The 26,571-nt window shown below is 35.9% G+C and overlaps 1 protein-coding gene across 5 annotated transcripts in view; it reads left to right on the top strand.

The window, feature by feature from the left end:
* LOC145988237 (uncharacterized) overlaps window positions 1-26,571 on the top strand; it is a 139,083-nt gene that overhangs the window by 13,759 nt on the left and 98,753 nt on the right. For 3 of the 5 annotated variants that reach the window (XM_083123086.1, XM_083123088.1, XM_083123089.1), the window contains exons 5-13: window positions 4,024-4,113; window positions 6,007-6,099; window positions 8,743-8,829; window positions 10,501-10,587; window positions 12,097-12,186; window positions 13,548-13,640; window positions 15,828-15,914; window positions 21,413-21,502; window positions 22,822-22,914. In XM_083123086.1, the coding sequence (XP_082979212.1) occupies window positions 4,024-4,113; window positions 6,007-6,099; window positions 8,743-8,829; window positions 10,501-10,587; window positions 12,097-12,186; window positions 13,548-13,640; window positions 15,828-15,914; window positions 21,413-21,502; window positions 22,822-22,914 (810 nt within the window). The remainder of the gene's footprint in view (window positions 1-4,023; window positions 4,114-6,006; window positions 6,100-8,742; window positions 8,830-10,500; window positions 10,588-12,096; window positions 12,187-13,547; window positions 13,641-15,827; window positions 15,915-21,412; window positions 21,503-22,821; window positions 22,915-26,571) is intronic. The other 2 variants (XM_083123087.1, XM_083123090.1) reach the window with 2 other exon arrangements.

Consider the following 26,571-nt stretch of genomic DNA (forward strand, 5'->3'; position numbering starts at 1 on the left):
AGAAGGCATTTGCCGAAAGTATATATCGAAAGCGACGTCACACAGGAAGATCACTTTGCTGAAGGCGGTGGCCTGACATAGATAGAATCATTTCACTGGTAAGTGTACTTCTCTCCTTTTTTTTTTTTTTTTTTTGCATTTTTTCCTTTTCAAAGGACATATTGGTGTCTTGAGGCTAGGGGCAGAGAAATCAACTTCTCTAGGGAATGGGAAGCAGGTGACCTTTTCTTTAGTTTGTTAGGTTTCAGAGAAAGTTGTTGGCATTTATTCTTATGTTCATGGACTATTTAGTGTTAGTTGGGGGAAGAGTAATCGACTGATCATTATGTAAAGTTATGAGGGGTGAGACACGATATTGTACGGCTTTCTTAGCAACATATTTTTTTCGCACCAAACGTTGTTTTTACATCACTCAAAATACTGTTAAAACAATATTGAGTTTTATTCTGATTGGTAAAAAATTGAAGAAACTTTGTAAATACGTGCCTATAAATAGGAGAGCAAAATGTGTTTGGGAATGACTCATAACTGTAGCAAGTGTTTACAAGGGGAAAAAATATCTGCAGTTGATGGTAACACAATATTCTTTTACATCATTATCATCTGTAGTTTTCATGGCGACAGTAGATTCTTAAGTACGTATATATTATTAACATGTCATATACTCTGCACTTCATTGTGTGCAAACCTAATCACGTTCACATTCCTGTGATTTTCTGTTACATCTCTCATGGAAATCTAGGCTGTAGATCAAGTTTCGTTAAGTCCTCATGTATAAACTTGTATTTAAAACACTCAGTACATTTAAAAGTATTTATGGCCAAAGTGTATCTTACGTGATGTTACAAAATTTACGGAGTATTTACTTTTTAATCTCAATCTCTAAATAGTGCTTCAGAGTTGGATTAGAAAATATAAAAAAATATGGAATGCTCACTCTCAATAGAACTTTCAGAATTACGCAAATACACACCGGCAACCTTTGCACCACAGTTCCTGAATCAGCAACCTTTGCCACACAGTTCCTGAATTGGCAACCTTTGCCACACAGTTCCTGAATCGACAACCTTTGCCACACAATTCCTGAATCGGCAGCCTTTGTCTCACAAGTTCCTGAATCGGCAGCCTTTGCCACAAAAGTTCCTGAATCGGCAGCCTTTGCCACACAAGTTCCTGAATCTTCAGCCTTTGCCACACAAGTTCCTGAATCGGCAGCCTTTGCCACACAAGTTCCTGAATCGGCAGCCTTTGCCCCACAAGTTCCTGAATCGGCAGCCTTCGCCACACATTTACTGAATATGCAACCTTCGCCTCTCATTTCCTGAATCGGCAACACATGTACAGGGGCAGAGAGAGAGAGAGAGAGAGAGAGAGAGAGAGAGAGAGAGAGAGAGAGAGAGAGAGAGAGAGAGAGAGAGAGATTGCATGCATCAAATTACCCAGAAATTTACCTAACTACCTACCACTTGGCACTACAGTCCTGGGTGAGCATTGGCCTCCTCAACAATCAGTTTCCACAGTCTTCTATCCCTCATTTTCTCATTCCATCCTCTAATCTTCATAATTCTCAAATCTTCTTCCACATCTTCCAGCCGTATTAATCTTGGTCTTTCTCTTTTCCTTGATGAATATATTTTTGAATTCCTTATTCTTTTAGGCCTTGCTGTTACTTCCATTCTTTGTACATGACCTAGCCATTGCAATCTTCTAGATTTTATAAACCTCACTATATCATCTCTCTTTATTATTCCCTCTAACTCTTCATTACATTGTATTCTCCATCGTCCATATTTCAACATTTCATTGGCTATCCCTTGCATTTTCCCTGGTTGTTTCATTGTTCTTACATTCCAGGTTACCATTATTATATCCATCTTCTGTTTTCATTTATTCCTTTTACATTGCCTTTGTCCTTTACCATTATTCCCATCTATCCGAGGCTGATTGTTTGGTTTCATAACCTTTGTGGCTTTTTCCAGTGTGGGGTTGTTGGTGCCACGACCAACCCCCAACTTGGAGGACCAGGATTTTTTCTTTAGGGTTTTCTCCCTTAGGATGGTTGGCCTCACTATGCCTAAGAACTAGGGATGTGACGAAGCTGAAAATTTACCGATGCCGATGTACTCACCGATAATTTTTGGAACCGATACCGATGCCGATATTTAACCGATTCCAATACATAAGATTATTAAACAGAAATGGGATGTTATTTTCTGCATGACAAAAATAAATTTGCTATGTACATTTCTATTGCATATCATATGCATATACATATATATTCTCAAGAGCTGAGAATGTACATTTGCATCTACAAAAGTTGGTTATGTGAACCTAGAGATTTAACATTAGTACACAAGCAGTTCTTTGAAATGCAAAATGAATTCCTGTTCTGTCAGATTCAACTTCAGAAATACGAGATTTGGAAGCACTTCAGGAAGTAACTTACTTCTCTTATCACAAATCTGTTCAGCAACACTGAACACTGAATCACTGAATACTGATGCAGCAGGTATGCTCAAGTATTTTATCAGCACTTGCTTCAGGTTTGAATACTCATTTTTGAATTTCCAATACAACAGCAGATCATTGTTCAGCACTGTACTGTTTTATTTCTGATTTATAGTTAGGTTGATCCTCTGAATGAGAGTTTGCAATAATTTTATTACAAAAACTCTACAATAATGACGAATCATAACCAAATTTTCAATAAATCTTACAAAACTAGAATATAAAACTTATTAGAAGGTAAAACTCTAGTATAATCTGTACCGGTTTAAATATCGGATTTTTGCCGATTCCGATAACGATGCCGATATGTCAATTTCGGCTGATTTTCATACATCGGTAATTGGCTTCGGCACATCCCTACTAAGAACCCATCCAGTCCTTTGGTTTTCTGTCAGGGTATCCTTCCCTTAGCCTTTGGGGACCCCTCCCATCCCTGCAAGGCAACAGGGACAGTGCTTATTTAATGGCAGCACTTCTTCACAATGTTGTAGTGCTGTCAATGGGCTTTTCTGGTTTTTACTGGGTATGGTCCTGCCACGAACCAACCCACCAGATCCTGTTAGCACTGCCACCTTGGTCTGGGACTGCTTATTTGGTATTGCCTTATTCGCAGCTAACCACCGTATCTGATGGCCATTTGCTATCCGCCACCTGTGACCTGCCCGATTGCTGAGGCTCACCCCTCCCAAAGGAGGCCGTGTACCAAGAAATTTGCTTTAGAATCTTCAAGAATTTGTACATCAGAATATGAAAATAGATGCTATGTAATTACAAAATATAGGTTTTCGTGCAACATTGGTGCAAAATAAAAATAAGTTAGAATTTTGCATAATTCCCAGGATAATTACACTCCACGAAAATGTCTTTGTGAACCCCATAAAAGACCAATATGCTGCAAAAGTATTGGCAGGTATCGATAGATGAATTCCAACTGATACTTTCTAATACCGATACATCGGCATTGGCTCAGCCCTAATAAAGATGTTTTTCAAAAGTTAGAAATGTATTTCAAAAGTGTGTGTGTGTGTGTGTGTGTGTAGATAGATATGCATTCTCATTGAAATTTGATAGATGAACTTGGACCCCACCCCCAAGATAAACTCAGAGTTATGCCTATAATGCTCTGTTACATAAACTTGCTTTATTCATGTGTTGTATTGCATCAGTTTACCAGTAACATTCCGCACCTTTACCTTAAAATAATGAATATACAGTATATATCAGTTACATTTGTGTATTCGTCATTTGTTCCTATTTTTTTTCACATCACCTGCTATTAATATTATATTGTACTTTGCTCTGTTTTATACTAATCTTTCTAGTTTGCAGAAGAGTTCTTTTCCCATTTTGTTTTTCATCTTGCAAGTTAGACTGCAGAAAAAAATCAATGATAAACATTTTGATGGGCCTTGGCTTCCTAAGTACTGTTGCATCTGAGATTGAGACTAAATAAATTGTTTTATTACTAGTATATGCTAAGGATATTTTCATGTTGTTTTGTTTTCTGTAATGCAGGTTATTGAAGAATCTAGTCCTGCCCTTTCCCTACATGGTGCAATCACTATTGGCATTGAAACTGTTGTACAACATGATGTCAAAGTACAGGTAACTTTGATGTTATAGCCAAGAAATCAAAGTTTCTAACAAATATAGAATTGGTATGAAATAAAAAAGAAAATTAATAGTTACTTATAAATGATTACGAAGAATTTGTATGGTTCATCCCAGTTTATCCTATGCACAATCAAATGTATCGTAATTGCCATTTCTAACCTTCAGGTTCTCAGGGATGGCAGTTGCCCCACCTGCCTTCCCTCTAGCTACAGGCCTGCTTGGTATGAGCAGTATTCTATTACTACATATTTTCGTTTCTGTACAGGCATAGGCGGAGTTCAGGGGTTGCCTGCCCCCCCCCCCCCCCAACTTAAAAAAGACTAAGAAAATAACACATGATTAAGTTCAGTTCCTACATTGTTGTTATGAAGCCATGTTGATGTTTGGCATGTTGGCATGTGCGGTAATTGCACAGCAATAGTGGGTCTTAGGCGATTTGATTGATGTGTACAGTTTGAAGAAAGAAAAGCGTAAAATGACTGTTGAGTCAACAGTTACTGCTGGGGCATCAAAAGAACTTTTCAATTTAATTTTTCTAAAATTTCTGAAGCTTACTATTGTACCGTAACTTTTTCAAAGTAATACGAGTATCGTATCAATATAAATTTAATAAAATGCAAAATGCAATAATCATACTGTTTGCTTCTTTTAAAACTGATAACCAATATACTAATTAATATTTGTTTACTTAAGCGAAGAAATTTAACATTTTCAAATCTAAAGGGCCTAAAACTAAGTGTTTTTAAGTATTTTTATTTTTAAATTTCCAGGGGAAGGCCTCCGAACCTCTTATAAACTAGGGGATTTTTAAAAACCCTCAGGTACATCATATGCTTCTCCCAGAGTCTGGTCCCCCTAAAGCAAAAGCTCAAACTTCGTCCATGTGTACAGGAGTGATTTTCATTCGTAACCTAATATGTTAACAACTTTGACTTGCTTAGAATACCATAATACCTTAGTAGATAGCACACTGTGCCAGATAGAAATGGGCTTTAGTTTCTGATTAAGGATAACATATTTATATGTCTTTGGATTTTTTGTGTCATACATTCCATCAGTTTATTGCCCATTCTTTCTCACAAGTGATCTATAAAAGTAGAGATTCAATGTGAAATTGGCAAAGATTCTGTAACATTATTTTATATATTTTTTAAAAACACACATGTATGTATAAAAAAACATTTATATATCATTTCCTTCAATATGGATATGAGATTTTATGTATTTCTTCACAAAATTGAGACAAAATCAAGGGGTAGTATGCAAAGAAAGAAAGAAATTGTAAAGTTTTGTGTAGGATTCCGAGAGGAGAAAGGAGGTATTGGATCCATAGAGAATTGAGGGCAGTGATATATCCATACACCCCTACAGCTTTCTAAATTTTTACCATAATTTCCAATTGTTCCTGAAAGGTCCAATGTCTGGTATTTTTATGTTAAATTTACTCCTGAAAAATAGTGTTACTCCCCTCTCCCTGTCCAGGTGGAAAATTATAGATTAACCCATACTGAGGGAACAATGAGGAGAGTCTTCAAAGATTAGGCAGACAGAATGAACTAGTGCCTGTCCAATACTTATACATTCTTATATCAACTTAGATAGTTGAAACAAAATATAAACTCCCCCTTCCTACAGTTTGTTAAATTATTGCTTTGCACGTTATATTATAGCAACTCATAGTAGAACCATAATGAAGTCTGTGCTTGTCCACAATGTCACAATAATGTGATAATTTATCTTCAAATTCTACATGATGAGAGTTTAAAATGTCATCATTATGAGCTTTTTCTGGGTCTACTGGCATAGAATTTTGCAATGCATATAAAAAAAATCATTATACCAATATTAAGCCACTGTTTAAGTTTTATTTCTTTTATCACTTAGGTTCCAGATGATGTGTTCTCCTCTGATCCAATGCCACATGGGAAGAGATCAGTTTTTGTTCAAACTCTTAACTTAGGAGAAACTGATTCAGCAGCAAGTATTTATTATTATGTGTAAACTTATTAATATCGTGAGGTGTATATTTTCATAACAATGTGGCTTGTTTTTACTAACAAAAGAGTTCGTTTCTTTATCAGAATGGATATGGCACTAATGTGGCCAACAAATTTACATTTCTGTGTATCTGAAAAGGACATAAATTTATGCATAGATCTGAACTGTGAAAGTTGTGGTGAGTCCAAAATTCGGCATGGTAGCACATTACATGCAGCAGCAGCATCAAATGTAAAAGGTCCTAGTTCAAGTGCATTGATGAGCCCCAAATTTAAAAATGTTTGTATGCACATATATTAACCACGGGAACAGATTAATTGGCGCTCTATTGGTATCAACTGATATTGGCATGTTAGTGTATCACTAAAATTACCAATACATTTAGTGATCCATACACTGATATGAGGGTCACTATTTATATTTTGAGCCTAACAATGAAAAAACAGGAATTTGGCATTGAAAACTGCTTTATTGTTTTTCGAAGTATTCTCCTTTATGGTCAATACACTTTTGCATTCGTTCGAACCATTTGTCAAAGCAGTTTTTTCAATCTTCTTGAGACACCTCCATAATATGGTCTTTGAACGCATCAACGGCGTCTTCCGCCAACTAAAATCGTTGTCCACGCAATTTATTCTTGACATTCGAGAACAAGAAGAAGTCATTGGGTGCCAAATCAGGACTGTATGGTGGATCAATTCGATTTTTTGACTGTTCATAAAGTCGGTTGTTAGACGAGATGTGTGACAGCTGGCATTGTCTTGATGAAGAAGGATCCGACGGTGTTTGTTTGTTTTCTGTATTTGACCGAAGACCTCTGGCAAACAAATTGTTGTGTACCATTGAGAGTTGACCGTTCTATGTTCCTCTAAAGGCACAGTTGCCACATGACCAGTTTTCCCGAAAAACAGGCGACCATTTGTTTCGATGTGCTTTGAGCGCGAACAACTTTTGTTGGATTGGGTTCATCTTGAAACACCCATACAGTCGACTGCTATTTACGTTCTGGCTCATATGCATATATCCATGATTCGTCACCTGTTACAATCTTATATACGCTTTTGAAGCACCACGATTGTATTTATTGAGCATTTGTTTGCACCAATTGACGCGAGCGTCTTTTTGAGTTTTTGTCAAATTGTGTGGGATCCAACAAGAACATACCTTTCTCACAGTTAAATGATCATGTAATATTTTATATATGCTGGTGGAACTAATGCCTATGGTTGCCTCAATCTCACAGTATGTCACATGACGATCTTGCAGTATTAGGTTTTGCACAGCACCAATGTTTTCTTGAACAACAACAGATTTTGGACGACCTTCGCGAATCTCGTCGGTGAGCGAATGGCGGCCACGATTAAATTCGTTATTCCAGCGTTTCACAGTGGCAAAGGATGGGGCTTCATCGCCAAATGTGGAAATAAGTTGATCGATGCACTCTTGTCTTGATAATCCAAGTCGAAAATCATAAAAAAATCATCGCACGAAAATGTTCACGAGTTAATTCCATTTTATTGTTGTCGCGCAATCTCCAAGGCAACATAAACAACACAAATGAAGCTATTGACAAAACATTTGAAGTATGTTATGGTCAATAATGCCAGACGATTCCGTGCAAACGTCAAATCGCACCTAACTTCAATCAGTGTTGCCAAGGCTCAAAATATAAATAGTGACCCTCGTATACCAACACTATTTGTTGACACTGTTTACCCAAGTGTCACAATTGGTTAATGTGTTTCATCCATATTAAAAGTTAACTTTCCATTTTTTTAATGTGTATTATGCTTAATTAAAATAATGATAATAGTATAATTATCAATAATTTGAAAGACAATCAAATAGTATAACATTTGTACACGCTTTAAACATTATGCAACTAACTTTAAAAATAAACTAAAAATTTATTATTAATAATAAATCTGGACATGTTTAAAATAAAAAAACAACTTAAATCTAGGCATCTCTTGTTACATACATGTCAATAATATTGTTACTTTCATTAGTATGGTAGATTTGATGAGCTTGTAATTATGGTACAAGAAACACAGGAAGATGTTTAATTTCTAAACCAATTACAAAGTTCCCTTAATAAATTAAATTAAACAGAAAAATGGTCAATTAAGAATGTTTTTAGAATAACCTTATCAATTGTCTACCAATACCTACACTTTAAAATATTTAGCCTTTCAGAATAGCTCCAGAATGAGGTATTTTGGAAATCAACTTCATTAATATTTTGAGGGCAATGAATCAAAATATTTATTTTTTACTTAAGCTAATAGTTTATTGACACAATAATACTTCTTGTATGTATGTATTGCTTGCATTGTGTAATTATGCATAAGAGAACGCACACTTCCTTCATTGGATGTTCGTAATTTAAAGATAATTAATATTGATGTTGTCATTAGTCCTGAAATGATTCATCGATGAATGTATTAACTTGCTGGTAAGAACAGTAAATTAATAGAAAGAAACACAATAATGTTCTGCAAAAATTTCCTCATCCCTAGTTCAGCACACTATTGTTGAGAAATTTAAACATGATTAAAATCTTCTTAAGAATAGTTTCAGTGGATGTTATATGTTGAGTACTTTATTCATTTTATCATACAGGTTCAAGATGATGGTCTATCTTCAAATCCACATGAAAATAAAGCAGTTTCTGTTCAAACTGTTGAATTTGGAGAATGCGATGCAGCAGTAAGTACTTATTACACAGGGAGTTTGTATTTATACATTCCCAGAATATAAAGCATGCTATGCAAGTGTGTGTGTTGAGAATGGGAGTAGAAAACGCTCAACTCATAGAATAACTGTTTGATAAGACATTAGTAAATTGTTCAAGTTGTACTGTTGAAACATTTTACGCTGATTCCTTGTCTGATCTATCTATGTAAGCCATTTTATATAGCTGTGTTTCACCTTCATCACAAACCGGTGCATTGTGGTTTCGAACAACCATGATTGGGGACAGTTCTTGTAAGCACACAGAATTCAAGTGGGCAGGCATGAGATATTAACACAGACGTTTCTGATTTAAAACAAGGGCCCAGTTGGTGCAGATGTAATGAATGGATACGTGGTGGATATTTCCTTGCAAACAATAAATAAAATTGGTCGCAAGCATGGCAGCTGTGTGAATCCTGATTTCACATGAAACACACCTATAAATTGCTTGCTTATTTATTTTAAAAAAAGTATTCAAATGTTAGGGGGGAAGAAAATGTATTGCTTTAATATTGAGTGAAAATAAATTGGTATATCAGCTTATTGGTTAATTGTTTTTTGTAATTTACCAATGCAATATATCCAGCTAATAGAAATTATTAAAAAAATATAATTTCTGTGATTATTCTATGATATGAGAAACAATTGTATATAATAAACGTAAAATTATTCAATTTTGATTTGTACCAATCTTTACGGATATACACATACATTTATTTTTTAGTTTCATTAAATTCCAGCATCAGAACAATTTTTTAGTTGAATAGATTCTCTTGGGCTATTTACCAGTTGAGTTCTGGAAGAATTTCCATGGGTTTGGGAGCTTACGTCACTCTCATCTTCAGGGTAGAAGTGCAGTGCTGAGTGTCAACCTGGTATATTATGTTTTTTGATATAGAAGTTCCCAGTGAAGATGGTGGACTAATTAGGATCTCTGTCTACTGCATCCATGCTGCTGGTTGACTATATCGTTAGCCAAGCTGGGTGCAGTTCAAGCTCCATGTCGTGATTGAGGTTCTGCTTTCTTCGCAGATGCAATAGAAATGGCTCCCGATTGATCCATCAACTTTGCTGGGAACCTCCATTTCCAAATATATATCAACTGGGTTGGCGCTCAGCACTGCACTTCTACCCTGAAGACATTAGCTCTCAAAAGCTTGGAAATCCTTCCAGAACTCACCTGGTCGATAGCCTGAGAGAATCTATTCATCATTCATCATCAGGAAAGCTTCAAGACTTACTTCAATTTCTTAGTTACTTCATAAAGTACTTACTGTGTGCGATTCCTTTTGTTGCATTTATCAGAATGTGTTGATTTATAAATCCAACAGTGTGTAGTTTTGTTTTCAGCAAGATGATTAATTAATTTCATAAGATATCATTTCAAATGTAACTTGTTTTCTTGAATTAAAAGAATAAGAATTTATTTTTCTTGGCATTTTACTTTCTAATTAAACAAATGTCATTCATGTTGAGCACTGAAAGTTCACAATTTTATATCATGTTGGTTCTCTATTCAGAATCTTATAAATTTATCTTTTCAAAATTAAGTACATTCATTCCTAATGTATAGTTGCGATACATACCCTTCATAGTTCCAATAGTAGGTAAGGTGTAAATTTTCTCATTTCTTTTATTATGTAGATCCAATATGATTTGTTATCTTCAAATCCACAGGGGAAGACATCAGTTTATGTTCAAACTGTCACATTAGGAGAATCTGATGAAGCAGTAAGTACTTACTATACAGTGTGTTTTCTGATCAGGAATTCCTGTAATTCCTTAATATGAACGTGATTGGGTAAAATATTAACCATTTTGGTCTTTATTCTGTAAGGAGGACAATAGATTAAGTAGCAAGGCCCATAAAAGCTGCAATAACAATGAATGATATGAAGATTTGTATATTACGGGGATTGAGATCCACCATTTTGAACAACTGATAGATAGAAGTTCGAAAACAGTCAAACATAAGTGTTAGGAGTGGTGATAAAGATAATGGGTATTTCCATGTCATGCATGCCTGTTTTGATTCAGCTGTCTGGTTTTCTTTCCTTTGTATTCAGAAAACCAATCACCCCTTGAAGTTGTGTGCAGAACTATACTTGGAGCCATTCGATTTTGTTCATGGCAGTCAACTCTGTGACAATGCATGGTGCTGCACTGTATGAGCTACTTGAAGTAATAGACCTCTACTCCTTTAACACACAAACGCAGATATCAATCATCATTATTATTGCAGTTTTTACGGGCCTTTTTTTTTTTTTTTTTTTTGCTATTGATCTGCCCCAGCACTGGTCCTTTATTGGAAATTCAGAAAAGGTTCTGCATTGCTTGAAATTACTCATGATAAATCATAACTTTTTGATTTCTAAAGGCTACCATTGTGTAGTTTGTTTTTCAAAAGCAAGAGTACTTTTTAACATGCAGGGTGACAAAATTCCGTGTAATTTCTATTGTGTGCATTTTTGTTGAGTTGATGAGAGTTTCTGTGAATGATGGATAAGGGATGATGCAAAATAAAGTGGACGGTCACATTACTCAGATCGGCGGCCCCCGTGGTGGAGTGGTTAGAACATTGCACTACGACGCCAGTGGTACTGGGTTCCAATCCCAGGCTGGGCATGGATGCTTGTGAGTGTTCATTCATCAATTTCATCATATCACCACTCATTCCCATCTTTGCAAATTATCCAAAAGTTTCACAAAAATCGAAGTAAAATGAAGCAAATTAATCAATCAACATTTCTCAGATCTGTTCCTAATGCACTTCTTCATCTGAAGTTACATCCAACAGATATATATAAAGATTAAAAAAAAAAAAATCTTGAGCCTATCCATGAGATTGCTGAAAAATCTATAGTGATTCTGCCTTGTTAGCGTTCACCCAAACTTTCACATTATACTGGAGGCTCAGAAATGCATAAGTTCTAATAGACATAGAGAATTTCTAATCATTTTGTCCTGTGAAATGGTGCTTTAGTAGTATATTTTCCACAGATGTGAAAAGGTATAATAATTTGTATGTCTCATTTGTATTTGTATTTTTTTTTAAAGGAAGTGATTACACAAGTCTAGTTAAACATTAAATACTTTGTTTTATATTATCTTATCACATTATTATATTAACTTTTTATCAGTATTTTTTTATATTTTTTATTGGATTCATTCATTCTGAATGGCTGTTTTCTCCAGGGTTCCAATGGTACTTGTTTCCTTCTCATAAATTTTATCTCATAGGTCCTAGATGATAAATCTTCAAACCTACTACCAAATGGAAAGACATCAGTTTTTGTTCAAACAGTTAAATTAGGAGAATCCAATGCAACAGTAAGTACCTTATTATGCAAGGTGTTTATTAATTTCCAAAGTGTACATAGTATTTATTTTAGGGAAGGAACAAATTAATTGGTATTCTATTCCATCAGCTGAGATAGGCGTATCAGTTTATGTATGTACATATATTTCTGTGTCTCCTGTAACTAAGTTCAAAATTCTGCCTTATTTTTTGTACTTCTATAGTTATAATTTCTTTACCCTGGTTTTCTAAAGGACATGTGTAAATAAAATTTCATTTTCAAAGCAAAACCCATTGGAATCTTCTAGTGATATGCATTAAACAAGAGAGGTTGTTTTATCTTTCATAGATACAATAGAATAGGAAAGTCTTCTTATTTACTACAGAGCGAGATTCAGCCTTGGGCTGCTCTACCACCTAACTCTGGTGATCCTAACTCAAGGTGGCTACTTGCTGGGAATTCCTTGCATTCTACGAATTCTGTATGACTTATTGGTCCTGGGAATTGTGTGAATTCTGCATGAATTTTTCTCTGTAGACGTAAAAAATTGCAACTTTTATTAATCCAAATCACATCTAATTTATACATATTTCGAAATGCCCTGGGGGCCTCCCCGATGGCGCAGTGGTAGTGTCGTCGCCTTGTAATCAAGGGGTCCTGGGTTCGATACCTTGTGGAGGCACATAGTGGTTTCGATCCCACTTTAAACTGTAGGTCCAGTCCCGAGTAGCCTTACTGTGCATAAAGTGGACTTAAAAAGCCATGTCAATCAATCAAATGCCCTGAGGCAAGTTTTTCACAGTTTAGCTTTTACTTTGATCAAAGAAGGAAACTAAAGTTGTATGGAAAATAAGACATAATTCTCTCAATCCATTTACTTAGTTAGTTCCTTGTGCAGACTGAAGATTATTGCAAGATAGGATATCTTTAGGTTTCTTAGGTAAATTTAAGTTTGAAATTCTTATAATTAACAATTTTTCTCAGATTTGTATATCCCATAACATTTGTGACTTGTGTTTGTAGATGTAGACCGAGTCTGAATATGTGAAATGGCAAATGTAAATTCCACACCTTAAATTACATATTTTAAATATATATGCTGTAAAATAGAATTGTATTTTTTAATACATTGAAACACATAGACTCTTTATATTGATAATGCATTTGTGTGTATATATGTGTGTGTGTGTGTGTGGATAGTGAGAGGCAGTAATACGTAAGGTTGAAATAGAGAAAACATCTGCTTGTTTGTAGCCTTGAATTTTTTGAACGTTGGCTTAGCGAATGGGAATTATACTTGAATTTTATCATGATCCTAGAATAGGATCATTCATCATTTTAGAGGTTCCTATATTTTTTTAAAAGAAAAAAATAAAATGTTTTTCTGCACAGGCTTTAGATGAAGCACCATCTCCAGATACGCTACCATATGGGACGAGAACAGTTTTTGTTCAAACTGCCAGTCAAAGAAAATCCGATAAAGTAGTAAGTATTCATTATCCAAGACACAATAGAAAATCAATTATATGAAAATTGAACAAACGCTAATATTTCATTGTACTGAGATCAGAAAGAAGTGATATATATATAATGTGAAAAAAGGTAAAATCCCTGTATGCTTCATCATAGAAATGTAGCAAAATATACAGGATTGACTAGTACTTGAAGTTGGGTCTTTGGCATGCTGTTCCAATGATCCAACCACTGTGCTGCCAGAGTCTAAACAGAAAAATGGAACATGTGAAGTTCAGTACTTAGAGAAATGGTGTGGCATCCTGAGTTTAACTCGTAGGTTTGTTATGTTTGTATGAATCTTAAACTATTTTTAAGAAAATGACACTGGGCAGTGTTTGTGGCAATGAAAGCATGGAATTAATATTTTAAAAAATCAAGAATAAAAACATTACCTTTGTAGCTTACGGTTTTGGAGGTATAAGAAGTTAATGTTTATTCTTTATAGGTGCAGCCAAATGTAACAAACAATGACTCTTTCCTAACTGGCTTTGGCATTCAGCAGATTTGCCTACTCCAGGGAGGAGATAGCATTATTTTAATTAGGCCTGAAACATGGTTACAGTGAGCATAAACTATCCACATGGTGTAGCATAGAATAACTGTTTGATAAGTCATTGGTAAATTGTTCAAGTTATACAGTTGAAACATTTTACAATGATTCCTTGTCTGATCTATCCATGTAAGCAATTTTCTATAGCTGTGTTTCACCTTCATCACAAACTGTTGCATTGTGGCTTCGAACAACCATGATTGATACCAGTTTTTGTAAGCACACAGAATTCAAGTGGGCAGGCATGAGATATTAACACAGACGTTTGTAATTTAAAACAAGAGCGCAGTTGGTGGAGATGTAATGAATGGATACATGGTGGATATTTCCTTGCAAACAAGAAATACAATTGGCTGAAAGCATTGCAGCTGTGTGAATCCTGATTTCACATGAAACACACCTATAAATTGCTTGCTTATTTATTTTAAAAAAGTATTAAAATGTTATTGCCTTAATATTGAGTGAAAATATATTGGTATATCAGCTTATTGGTTAATTGTTTTTTGAAAAATACCAATGCAATATATCAGAAAAAATAAATTATTAAAAAATTCATTTCTGTGAATATTCTATGATATGAGAAACAATTGTGAATATATAAACGTAAAATTATTCAATTTTGATTTGTACCAATTTTTACAGATATACTCATATATTTATTTTTCAGTTTCATTAAATTCCAGCATCAGAATTTTTTTTTAGTTGAATAGATTCTCTTGGGCTATTTACCAGTTGAGTTCTGCAAAAATTTCCAAGGTTTTGGGAGCTAACGTCACTCATCTTCAGGATAGAAGTGCAGTGCTGAGTGTCAACTTGGTATATTATGTTTTTTGATATGGAAGTTCCCAGTGAAGATGGTGGACTAATTAGGATCTCTGTCTACTGCATCCATGCTGCTGGTTGACTATATCGTTAGCCAAGCTGGGTGCAGTTCAAGCTCCATGTCGTGATTGAGGTTCTGCTTTCTTCGCAGATGCAATAGAAATGGCTCCCGATTGATCCATCAACTTTGCTGGGAACCTCCATTTCCAAATATATATCAACTGGGTTGGCGCTCAGCACTGCACTTCTACCCTGAAGACATTAGCTCTCAAAAGCTTGGAAATCCTTCCAGAACTCACCTGGTCGATAGCCTGAGAGAATCTATTCATCATTCATCATCAGGAAAGCTTCAAGACTTACTTCAATTTCTTAGTTACTTCATAAAGTACTTACTGTGTGCGATTCCTTTTGTTGCATTTATCAGAATGTGTTGATTTATAAATCCAACAGTGTGTAGTTTTGTTTTCAGCAAGATGATTAATTAATTTCATAAGATATCATTTCAAATGTAACTTGTTTTCTTGAATTAAAAGAATAAGAATTTATTTTTCTTGGCATTTTACTTTCTAATTATACAAATGTCATTCTTGTTGAGCACTGAAAGTTCACAATTTTATATCATGTGGTTCTCTATTCAGAATCTTATAAGTTATTATAATTGGTATATGAAAGCTTATATTTTCAAAATTAAGTAGATTCATTCCTAATGTATAGTTGTGATACATACCCTTCATAGTTCCAATAGTAGGTAAGGTGTAAATTTTCTCATTTCTATTATTATGCAGATTGAATATGATATGCTACCTTCAAATCCACAGGGGAAGACATCAGTTTATGTTCAAACTGTCACATTAGGAGAATCTGATGAAACAGTAAGTACTTACTATTCAGTGTGTTTTCTGATCAGGAATTCCTGTAATTCCTTAATATGAACGTGATTGGGTAAAATATTAACCATTTTGGTCTTTATTCTGTAAGGAGGACAATAGATTAAGTAGCAAGGTCCATAAAAGCTGCAATAACAATGAATGATACCAAGATTTGTATATTACAGGGGTTGAGATCCACCATTTTGAACAACTGATAGATAGAAGTTCGAAAACAGTCAAACATAAGTGTTAGGAGTGGTGATAAAGATAATGTGTATTTCCATGTCATGCATGCCTGTTTTGATTCAGGTGTCTGGGTTTCTTTCCTTTGTATTCAGAAAACCAATCACTCCTTGAAGTTGTGTGCTGGACTATACTTGAAGCCATTCGATGATGTTCATGGCAGTCAACTCTGTGACAATGCATGGTGCTGTACTGTAGGAGCTACTTGAAGTAGTTGACCTGTATCCCTTTAACACACAATCACAGATATCATTCATCATTGTTATTGCAGTTTTTACAGATCTTTTCTCCTTTTTATTGATCTGCCTCAGTACTGGTCTATTATTGGAAATTCAGAAAAGTTTCTGCATTACTTGAAACTACTCATTACTTAAGATGAATTGTCTTACATGAATCACAACTTTTCGATTTCTAAAGTCTACCATTGTGTAGTTTGTTTATCAAAACCAAGATTACTTTCTAACGTGCAGGGTGACAAAGTTCCATGTAATTTCTATTGTTTGCATTTTCGTTGATTTGATGACAGCTTCTCTGAATGATGAATAAAAGATGATGCAAAATAAAATGAACTGTCACATTTCTCAGATTGCTGGCCACTGTGGCAGAGTGGTTAACACATCATGTTATGATGCCAGAGGTCCTGGGTTCGAATCCAACGTTGGGCATGGATGTTTGTGAGTGTTCATTCATCAATTTCATCATATCATCACTCATTCCCATCTTCGCAAATTAGCCAAAAGTGGTAGATAGAGCAAAGCAAAATAAAGTAAATCAATCAACATTTCTCAGATCTGTTCCTAACCCTTAGTACGCCGCTCGGTCTGACGAAAGTAAGCCCAGTGTCGCCGAGGCTTTGAGCGGGAAATTTGAATTTGTATACATAATGGAGAAAAATCGTAATAACTCTGGCACTATGGGACCAATCTACTTCAGATAACTTTTGTTTTGCAGGCAATACATCGGTGCATGCAACCATGTAAAATTTGGATGCCCCAACCGCGGGGGGGTTTACGGGCAGGGGCTGCATCCCCCGAATTTCAATGAAAAAAAACATAAAAATGTGAAGTTAGCCCCCTCTTCTCCAGCTACTTTGGGGAGAAAACCGGAACTTTTGGTTTTTTTTTTTTTCAAAGAATGGACCTTCCGCAACAGAATGAAACTTGATTCATGATCGTGGGTGCAATACAATTTGAATAATAAGGCAAAACGTAAAACTCCAGCGAATTTTAGCCAATTTGCATATTATTCATAAAATTGTTATAACTGACACTATGGGACCAATCTACTTCGGATAACTTTTGTTTTGCGGGCAGAACATCAGTGCATGCAACCATGTAAAATTTGGATGCCCCAACCGTGGGGGGGGGGTTACGGGCGGGGGTTGCATCCCCCAAATTTCAATGAAAAAATAATAAAAATATGGAGTTTGCCCCCTCTTCTCCAGCTACTTTGGGGAGAAAACCCGAACTTTTGCTTTTTTCGTTCGCACTTGCATCTTGTGTAGCTACTGTGAATCTATTTCTCCCTTTTGACTCGGCTCTTTGTGGAAATATGTCCGGAAGGAAACGATTGTGTGTTAGGGAAATCGATGAGCTGTTATATGATACGAAGTGTTTATGGTGAGGCGTTTGTTAGTCCTAACAGAGGAGGGAAGGGAGCCTTTGCAATCGTTTATTTTGTCTATACTTCTGGATAGACACATGCTTTAGACTCATGCTTCTGGCCTCTGGCTATCGTCAAGCTTCATTGCATTTCTAACATAGAGGCAACAACACCAAACCTCATCCAATCCCCTCTCTCCTTGCCCTACCCCCCACCACTACTTCAGCTGGATCAACAGGTCCAAACAAAGAAAAATGTGTGCCTTATCACAGGCACGTATCCAGGAATTCCTTTCGGGGGGGGGCTGAACACGATTTTTTAAAGGGGTATATTAAGAACCTCACAATTGTATGTTTAAGACCAGTGGTGGCAATTGGGTTCCAAACAGGAGGGGGGGGGGGGGGCAGAGGGCGGTGCAAGGAAAGTTTACTTTCTCTTGGTAGACAAGGCTTAACATTAATAGGCCCCATAATGTTGAGGCAAAAAAATGGGGAGCAACTATCCCTTAAATCGTTGCCACTGTAAGGCTATCATTTTAATCAGAACGTGAAATCGGAACATTTTTTTACCACTCGACTCCTCTGTTTCCATGCATTAATATTGTGTGCCGGAACCATCTCAGTATGTGGGTTTGTCCATTTCTTCTCATCAGGCATAAAAACATCTATGGTGTATTTGAGTGTTTTTACGAAGCTGTTACACATGCACGGGATGGACAATCCACTCGACAACGCGAGATTCAAATTGTGGGCTGCGAACTGAACGCAGACAGCTCTCGAATATGTATCTCTGATTCGAGCCTGAACACCACTAACATGTCTTGTCCTCCCATGCTTGCAGCTCTTATAAAAGCCGAAACCCACCAAATTGTTCAGATTCAGGCCATAGTACTCACAAGTGTTCAAAAATGCCTGTCACAGCTTCCGCTGTCTTGTCATATATCGGCACGAAACAAAGGAAATCTTCTCGAATACAGCTGGGTCACGAAATAATTAATGCACAATGAAAACCCTTCCGTTCCCATCACATCTAATGTGTCGTCTCCCACTATCATCAAATGCTTATTCATTTACCTCCAGTGATGTGCCCAAGGGAGGGTTGGTGAGGTCATAATCCCATTTGACCCAGTATTCCTTTTTTAAAAAAAGAAGAACAAGAAGAACGTCAAAGACAGGAAAAAAATGGCAAAATCAGGACTGACCACCAAAAATAATATGCGTAACCCGTGCTTGTTCATTATACAGGCACCACGATTTGATATACACAGGACATATATTATGTAGACATTTTAATGAAAAATCGGTTGAAGTCAAGGATGGCTAGGTGGCTCAGTTGGTAGAGCCCTGATTCGGGTCCTGGTAGAACCTGCAATTTCCACCTGAAATGTCTACATATGCAAAATCTTCTTGCTTTCTCTTCTCGACATTCATAAAATTTTAGGCTGTCTCTGTATGCTAGTTAAGTGTTTGAATGTATTTTAAGCCCAGTAGGCTTAAACAAAAGTATTTCTTTATACCACGAAATTCTCGGACTGCATATACGAAATGTAGTTCTGGCAAAACTAAATCATCACTCAAAACTTTGATTTTCAGTTGATCTATGCAGGTTATTTCTGTTTTATTAAACCACTCCAACATCCGGTTCTGGTGAAATATTCACGAGAGAGAGAGAGAGAGGCGCGTCTTGATCTCTTCGGCCCTCAACCCGAACGAGCACTACATTGAGGCCCCGCAAGTTCTACTGTCGTCAATGTCTTCATTTTCGAATCACTATATCTTATAAAGCAACCAGAGGACACTGACTGATCACTAATCGACTGTATGAATTGTCGCACTTACCTCTGAAATTTCATTAACCGATTCTTTGTAGAGATGAACCGAAAAATTGAATTCGCGTATTCATATTCTCATTATATTCTAGAACGTTCCGCAGATAAAACGATTCTTTAATATTGGCAGTAGTTGACTCCTTTTCTCATTCAAGAACGTACCCTCTCCCGCCTACAAGAGATTAGAAATTACAACAAATCACCCTACGTGTGGCGCTACCTTTGTTGTGCAGCTTCCAAATGCTGACAATTCTCTACATAGTGCTCAAGTGCGCTGCGACAACACCGGAAGCGCAAGAAACGTTTACGTACAATATTATCAACAACAGGGTTATAGAACATTCTCCGTCTTGCCTCGATAATTTTCTATCTCCTTAAATCATCGTCACATTATTCAAAAAGCCAAAATCCTAATTTTATCTATTTTAAACAGAAACATTTCCTGAAGGGGGGCTCGAGCCTCCTGATTCCCACCTTGGATACGTGCTATTGACAATAATAGGGTTTTGTGTCGATAATTATTTCTCTCAGATTTATAAATTTATTATCTTGACATTATTCAAGACGCCAAAAGTCTAATTTTATCTAGTGTAAATTGAAAAATTTTCTGAGGAGGGGGGCTCGAGCCACCTCATCCCCACCTTGAATACGTGCTATTAACAATAACAGAGGTATAAAACATTCTCAGTCTTGCCTCGATAATTATTTCTCTCCTTAAATTATTTTCACATTATTCAAGAAGCCAAAAACCTAATTTTATCTAACGTAAACTGAATAATTTCCTGGGGAGAGGGTCGAGCCCCCTGTGCCCCATCTTGGATACGTGCTATTATCAATAACAGGGTTACGGAAATTCTCCGTCTTGCCTTGATAATTATTTCTCTCCTTAAATTATTGTGACATTATTTTATTTCACACCACAAGAAACCAAAAACCTCATTTTATCTAGTGTAAACCTAAAACTTTCGGGGGGGGGGGGCTCGAGCCCCCTAAGGCCCCCCTCTGGATACGTGCCTGCCTTATCAGTACTAAATCACAGCGTTGGAAGCTTGGAGGAAAACAGCACCGTAAATACCAAGCATTTATTGTGTCTGTCAACTGACGAGCGAACACGTGTTTGGGTGAGCCCAAACACGTGACAAGGAGGGGGGGGGATTTGGAATTTTCGAAACACGATTGCAAAACATGTTCCGAATGAACTGTCAGTGTTTCAACCTCAATATACAAATATAAGTGTGGCAAACCCTTGATAATTGTATCTAAAGCTGTTTGTAACATATGTGTTACAGCGGCTACAAGGGACATACTTTTTTTGTAACATATGTGTTACGGCGGCGAACTAAGGGCTAATGCACTTCTTCCTCTAAAGCTACATCCAACAGATATGTACAAATGTTAAAAAAAAAAAAATCTTGAGCCTATCCATGAGATTGCTGAAAAATCTATAGTGATTCTGCCTTGTTAGCGTTCACCCAAACTTTCACATTATACTGGAGGCTCCAGAAATGCATAAGTTGTAATAGACATAGAGAATTTTGAATCATTTTGTCCTGTGGAATGGTACTTAAGGGTCACACTGTAGTATATTTTCCACAGATGTCAAAAGGTATAATAATTTGTATGTCTTTTATTAATTTTTTTTAAAGGAAGTGATTACACAAGTCTAGTTAAACATTAAATGCTTTGTTTTATATTATGTTATCACATTATTATATTAACTTTTTATCAGTATTTTTTATATTTTTTATTGGATTCATTCATTCTTAATGGCTGTTTTCTCCAGGGTTCCAATGGTACTTGTTTCCTTCTCATAAATTTTATCTCATAGGTCCTAGATGATAAATCTTCAAACCTACTACCAAATGGAAAGACATCAGTTTTTGTTCAAACAGTTAAATTAGGAGAATCCAATGCAACAGTAAGTACCTTATTATGCAAGGTGTTTATTAATTTCCAAAGTGTACATAGTATTTATTTTAGGGAAGGAACAAATTAATTGGTATTCTATTCCATCAGCTGAGATAGGCGTATCAGTTTATGTATGTACATATATTTCTGTGTCTCCTGTAACTAAGTTCAAAATTCTGCCTTATTTTTTGTACTTCTATAGTTATAATTTCTTTACCCTGGTTTTCTAAAGGACATGTGTAAATAAAATTTCATTTTCAAAGCAAAACCCATTGGAATCTCCTAGTGATATGCATTAAACAAGAGAGGTTGTTTTATCTTTTATAGATACTATATCAAGGTGGCTACTCATGGGGAATTCCTTGAATTCCAGGAATTCTGCATGACTTATTGGCTCCAGGAATTACGTGTGAATTCTGCATGAATTTTTCTCTGTAGACGTACAAATTGCAACTTTTATTAATCCAATTAACATCTAATTTATACATACTTTGTATTTCCAAATGCCCTGAGAGCCTCCCTGATGGTGCAGTGGTAGCATCGTCGCCTTGTAATCAAGGGGTCCCAGGTTCGATACCTTGTGGAGGCACATTGTGTTTCGGATCCCTCTTTAAACTGTAGGTCCAGTTCCGAGTAGCCTTACTGTGCATAAAGTGGACTTAAAAAGCCATGTCAATCAATCAAATACCCTGAGGCAAGTTTTTCACAGTTTAGCTTTTACTTTGATCAAAGAAGGAAACTAAAGTTGTATGGAAAATAAGACATAATTCTCTCAATCCGTTTACTTAGTTAGTTCCTTTTGCAGAACAACCTGTATGACAGACTGAAGATTATTGCAAGATAGGATATCTTTAGGTTTCTTAGATAAATTTAAGTTTGAAATTCTTATAATTAACAATTTTTCTCAGATTTGTATATCCCATAACATTTGTGACTTGTGTTTGTAGATGTAGATAGAGTCTGAGTATGTGAAATGGCAAATGTAAAGTTCGCACCTTAAATTACAAATTTTAAATATATATATATATATATATATATATATATATATATATATATATATATATACTGTTCAATTTAATTGATTTTCTTAATACATTGGAATCGCATGGACCTTTTATATTGTTAATGCATTTGGGTGTGTGTGTGTGTGTGGATAGTGAGAGGCAGTAATACATAAGGTTGAAATAGAGAAAACATCTGCTTGCTTGTAGCCTTTAAATTTTTTGAAATATATTTGAATTTTATCATGATCCTAGAATAGTCACCCTGTATATACATAATTTTAGAGATTCCTATGTTTTTTTTAAGAAAAAAATCTTTTCTGCACAGACTCTAGATGAAGCACCATCTCCAGATCCACTTCCATATGGGACGAGAACAGTTTTTGTTCAAACTGCCAGTCAAAGAAAATCCGATAAAGTAGTAAGTATTCATTATCCAAGATACAGTAGAACCTCAATTATATGAAAATTGCACTAATGCTAATATTTCATTGTAGTGAGATCATAAAGGATATATATATATATATATATATACACACACACCGACTTTCCAAAATTTCTGTGGGTGCATATCAATGGCGGTTAGATCTGTAATTATCAAGTATTGTATACTTTAAACAACTTACATGCACAATGGTTGCAAGAGGCAATGCTATTATCAACACGTAAATAAAAGAAAATACCACATTCATAGAAATAAAAATGAAAAAATCTTCATAAATGCAAAGAATTTGAATTGTATTGCAGAAAGAACTATGCAAGGATTTTGTTGTGAACAGAAACTACAAAATGACTAACTTTATGTACCAATTAATAATAATCATGACATGTTAACTTTCAATATATAACACATTCCTTCTTACGTCATTTGCACTTATGAATTTGTTTGTAATTTTGGTAATGTCAATATTTTTAGTCATTTCTTTATGAACATGCAAAATTGCCAAATCATTCAAGCTTTTTTGGGTCATTGTTGACCGCAAAAACGTTTTCAATCGTCTAAGTGCTGAAAATGACCGCTCAGAGGTACAAGAAGTAACAGGTATAGTTAAAATCACCCGCACAAACTTCACAAATTCTGTGAGCATTTCACGCATGGGACCACTGTTTTCTCTACTTAAAATATTTGTAATGTCTAACAAGTTGGCCACTTTTTCTTTGTTTGTTCTGCACACATCTAGAAACATGTCCCTGTGCAATGTTAGCCTGTGTTTATCAAAGTCTGTCCCACAGAACTGCAGAATTCGATCAGCACCAATTTGACCGATAGCAAAAGCTTCAAGTTGTGAAATAAGTTCCAAAACGTTTGTTTCAAATCTACGATTTAGCGAATCCACAGCCACATCAATTATTTCAAAAAAATATTTGTCTGAACATTTCCTCCGGCGTTTGATACGTATGAGGATCACTACCTCTTTGGCAAATGTCTTACAAATGATATTAATTCACGAAGAATCACCAGAAAGTCTCGCACATAACTGATACCTTGCATTGAATCTTGCACTACCAAATTCAAATTATGCACCGAACAATGAACAAATATAGCTCTCAGCTCCAACTGAGTAATCCTACTTTGTACTCCTGTTAAATGTCCACTGACATTACTCGTGCCATCATAACATTGACCACGACAGTATTTTATGTCGAGAGATAAACGTCTTATGACATCCTGGACGACTTCAAACAATGTCCTAGAACTTGTTGAAGCTACTTCATAGAAGTCCATAAACACTTCTTCAACTTGCAGATTTTCATCGACAAATCAGAAGCATATGGATATTTGTTCCTTCACTGATATGTCGGAAGTCTCATCCACAATGAGACAAAAATATTGTGCCGCCTTAATAGATTTCACAATATTTTGCTGTACATCGCTGGATGATAAAGATACAATTTCATTCAATATATCGTGAGAAACCTACTTATATGTAGTTCGCTGCAGCCAAGATTTCAACTCAATAGCATCTTCTGCTCTAAGCAGCAGCAACTGATGAATATTTGATGCTTCATTTGTGTGACCCCAAATTGCTATTCCTTGCTGACTTAAAAATTGGGGGGACGTTATTATCTTTAAAATCGCCTTGCGTGCATTTTTCATATCTTCTAATTTGAGATAAGAGATGACACATTGGTTCCTTGTTTCTTAGTTGCCAGAGCAGTCACGGCCGAACAATGAAGTGTATATTTTTCGTGAACCCTGAAACGTTCAATTGCCTTTTGCCACTGGGAAAATCCATTTCGAACAAATGCATTACATGAATCCCTGTCTGCAGAAGTAGCAGTTGCCGACGGAAGCACTATACTGGAATCAAAAGCGTTTTTACACACACTACAGAACACTTTGTCCAATTCTTTGTCGTAATAAATCCAAGGAAATGTCTTTTTCCATCCTTCATGGTATGACCTGCCTGACGATTTCTTGACACTTGTTGCTAATGTACTACAGGAACTGGCAGAAGACACATTCTCAGGTTCCTTATTTTTTGACTGAACATGCTTTTCACTATGTTCAGTGTCAGTAATATCCACCTGTGATGACAACAACAAACGTATGACGAATTTATCCATAGCGACTAGCAAACCTACTGTTCGAATTCGAAAGTATGTAAAGAAGCAATACTCAATATTGTGTTTCAGCTTTCCACACGCGTCCCGTGCCACGTTTGAAAATTGCGAAAATTTTTGCCCAGCGAAGAGCTTTTGCTCCATGCATCCGGTCAGTAGACCCTCTTCTTTGTACTAACTATTAACACAGTAACACCCCTTTTTTCTGAAAATGAGAACTGTCTCTCGGAGAACAAACAAAATGACAACAATCCAGATTACATTAAAACAAATTCACTGAAACCGTAAACCACGCCGCTCTTATCGGATTGAAACAAACAAAAGAAGAAAAATCAACTATTGAGGTAGTCGGTCACAATCGGCTTCCTTGTGTTTCGGTTTATTCTTTATTAGTGCTCAATATCGGCAAGTAGTTATTTTAAAACAATTGTTGACGAATGGAGTGGGCGTATTGTAGTGTGTCACTTGTAAGGAAACATCAAAGCAAGCCGAAAAGACAGGATTCTATTCACTATACAATATACTTCCATTGTTATTGTGGGGACTGCCTTTGACTTGGCCAGAGACAGGCAAAGAAGGGGGGAATGTGTTGCTTGGTTGCCTCTGCACAAACACATTTGAAACAATTATGTTTTAGAGGTTAGAAATTTTAACTTCCATCTCAATGTTTTAATTGCTTATTATTTTTTGATAATGGCAAGTGAGAAATATTTATTTTCTTTTCTTTTTATGAAACTAAAAATCTTGTGGGTGCAGCGCACCCACAAGATTATTTATGTGGGTGCTCGAGCCCCGGAGCACCCACGTAGTCGGCGCGCATGTATATATATATATATATAATGTGAAAAAAGGTAAAATACCTGTATGCTTCATCATAGAAATGTAGCAAAATATACAGGATTGACTAGTACTCGAAGTTGGGATTTTGGCATACTGTGCCATTGATCCAATCACTGTGCTGCCAGAGTCGAAACAGAAAAATGGAACATGTGGAGTTCAGTACTTAGAGAAATGGTGTGGCATCCTGAGTTTAACTCCTGGGTTTGTTATGTTTGTATGAATCATAAACTATTTTTAAGAAAATGACACCGGGCAGCGTTTGTGGAAATGAAAGCATGGAATTAATATATTAAAAAAATCAAGAATAAAAACATTACCTCTGTAGCTTATGGTTTTGGAGGTATAAGAAGTTAATGTTTATTCTTTATAGGTGCAGCCAAATGTAACAAACAATGACTCTTTCCTAACTGACTTTGTCATTCAGCAGATTTGCCTACTTCAGGGAGGAGATAGCATTATTTCTTTAATTATACCTGAAACATGGTTACACTGAGCATAAACAATTCACATGGTGTAGCATAGTCACAATACAAATTATGTATAGTGTACCTTAGGTTGCTTGTGACATTGCAGGTAAATACGATTGAGGTGAATACAAGAAACAGGTTAAACAATATAGTTGTCTTCAAGCAATATCACGATGAGAGACCATAGGGTGCAAAGAAGGCACATT

Source organism: Lepisma saccharinum, chromosome 5, assembly GCF_977018435.1.
Source record: "Lepisma saccharinum chromosome 5, izLepSacc3.1, whole genome shotgun sequence".
Lineage (NCBI taxonomy): Eukaryota > Metazoa > Arthropoda > Insecta > Zygentoma > Lepismatidae > Lepisma > Lepisma saccharinum.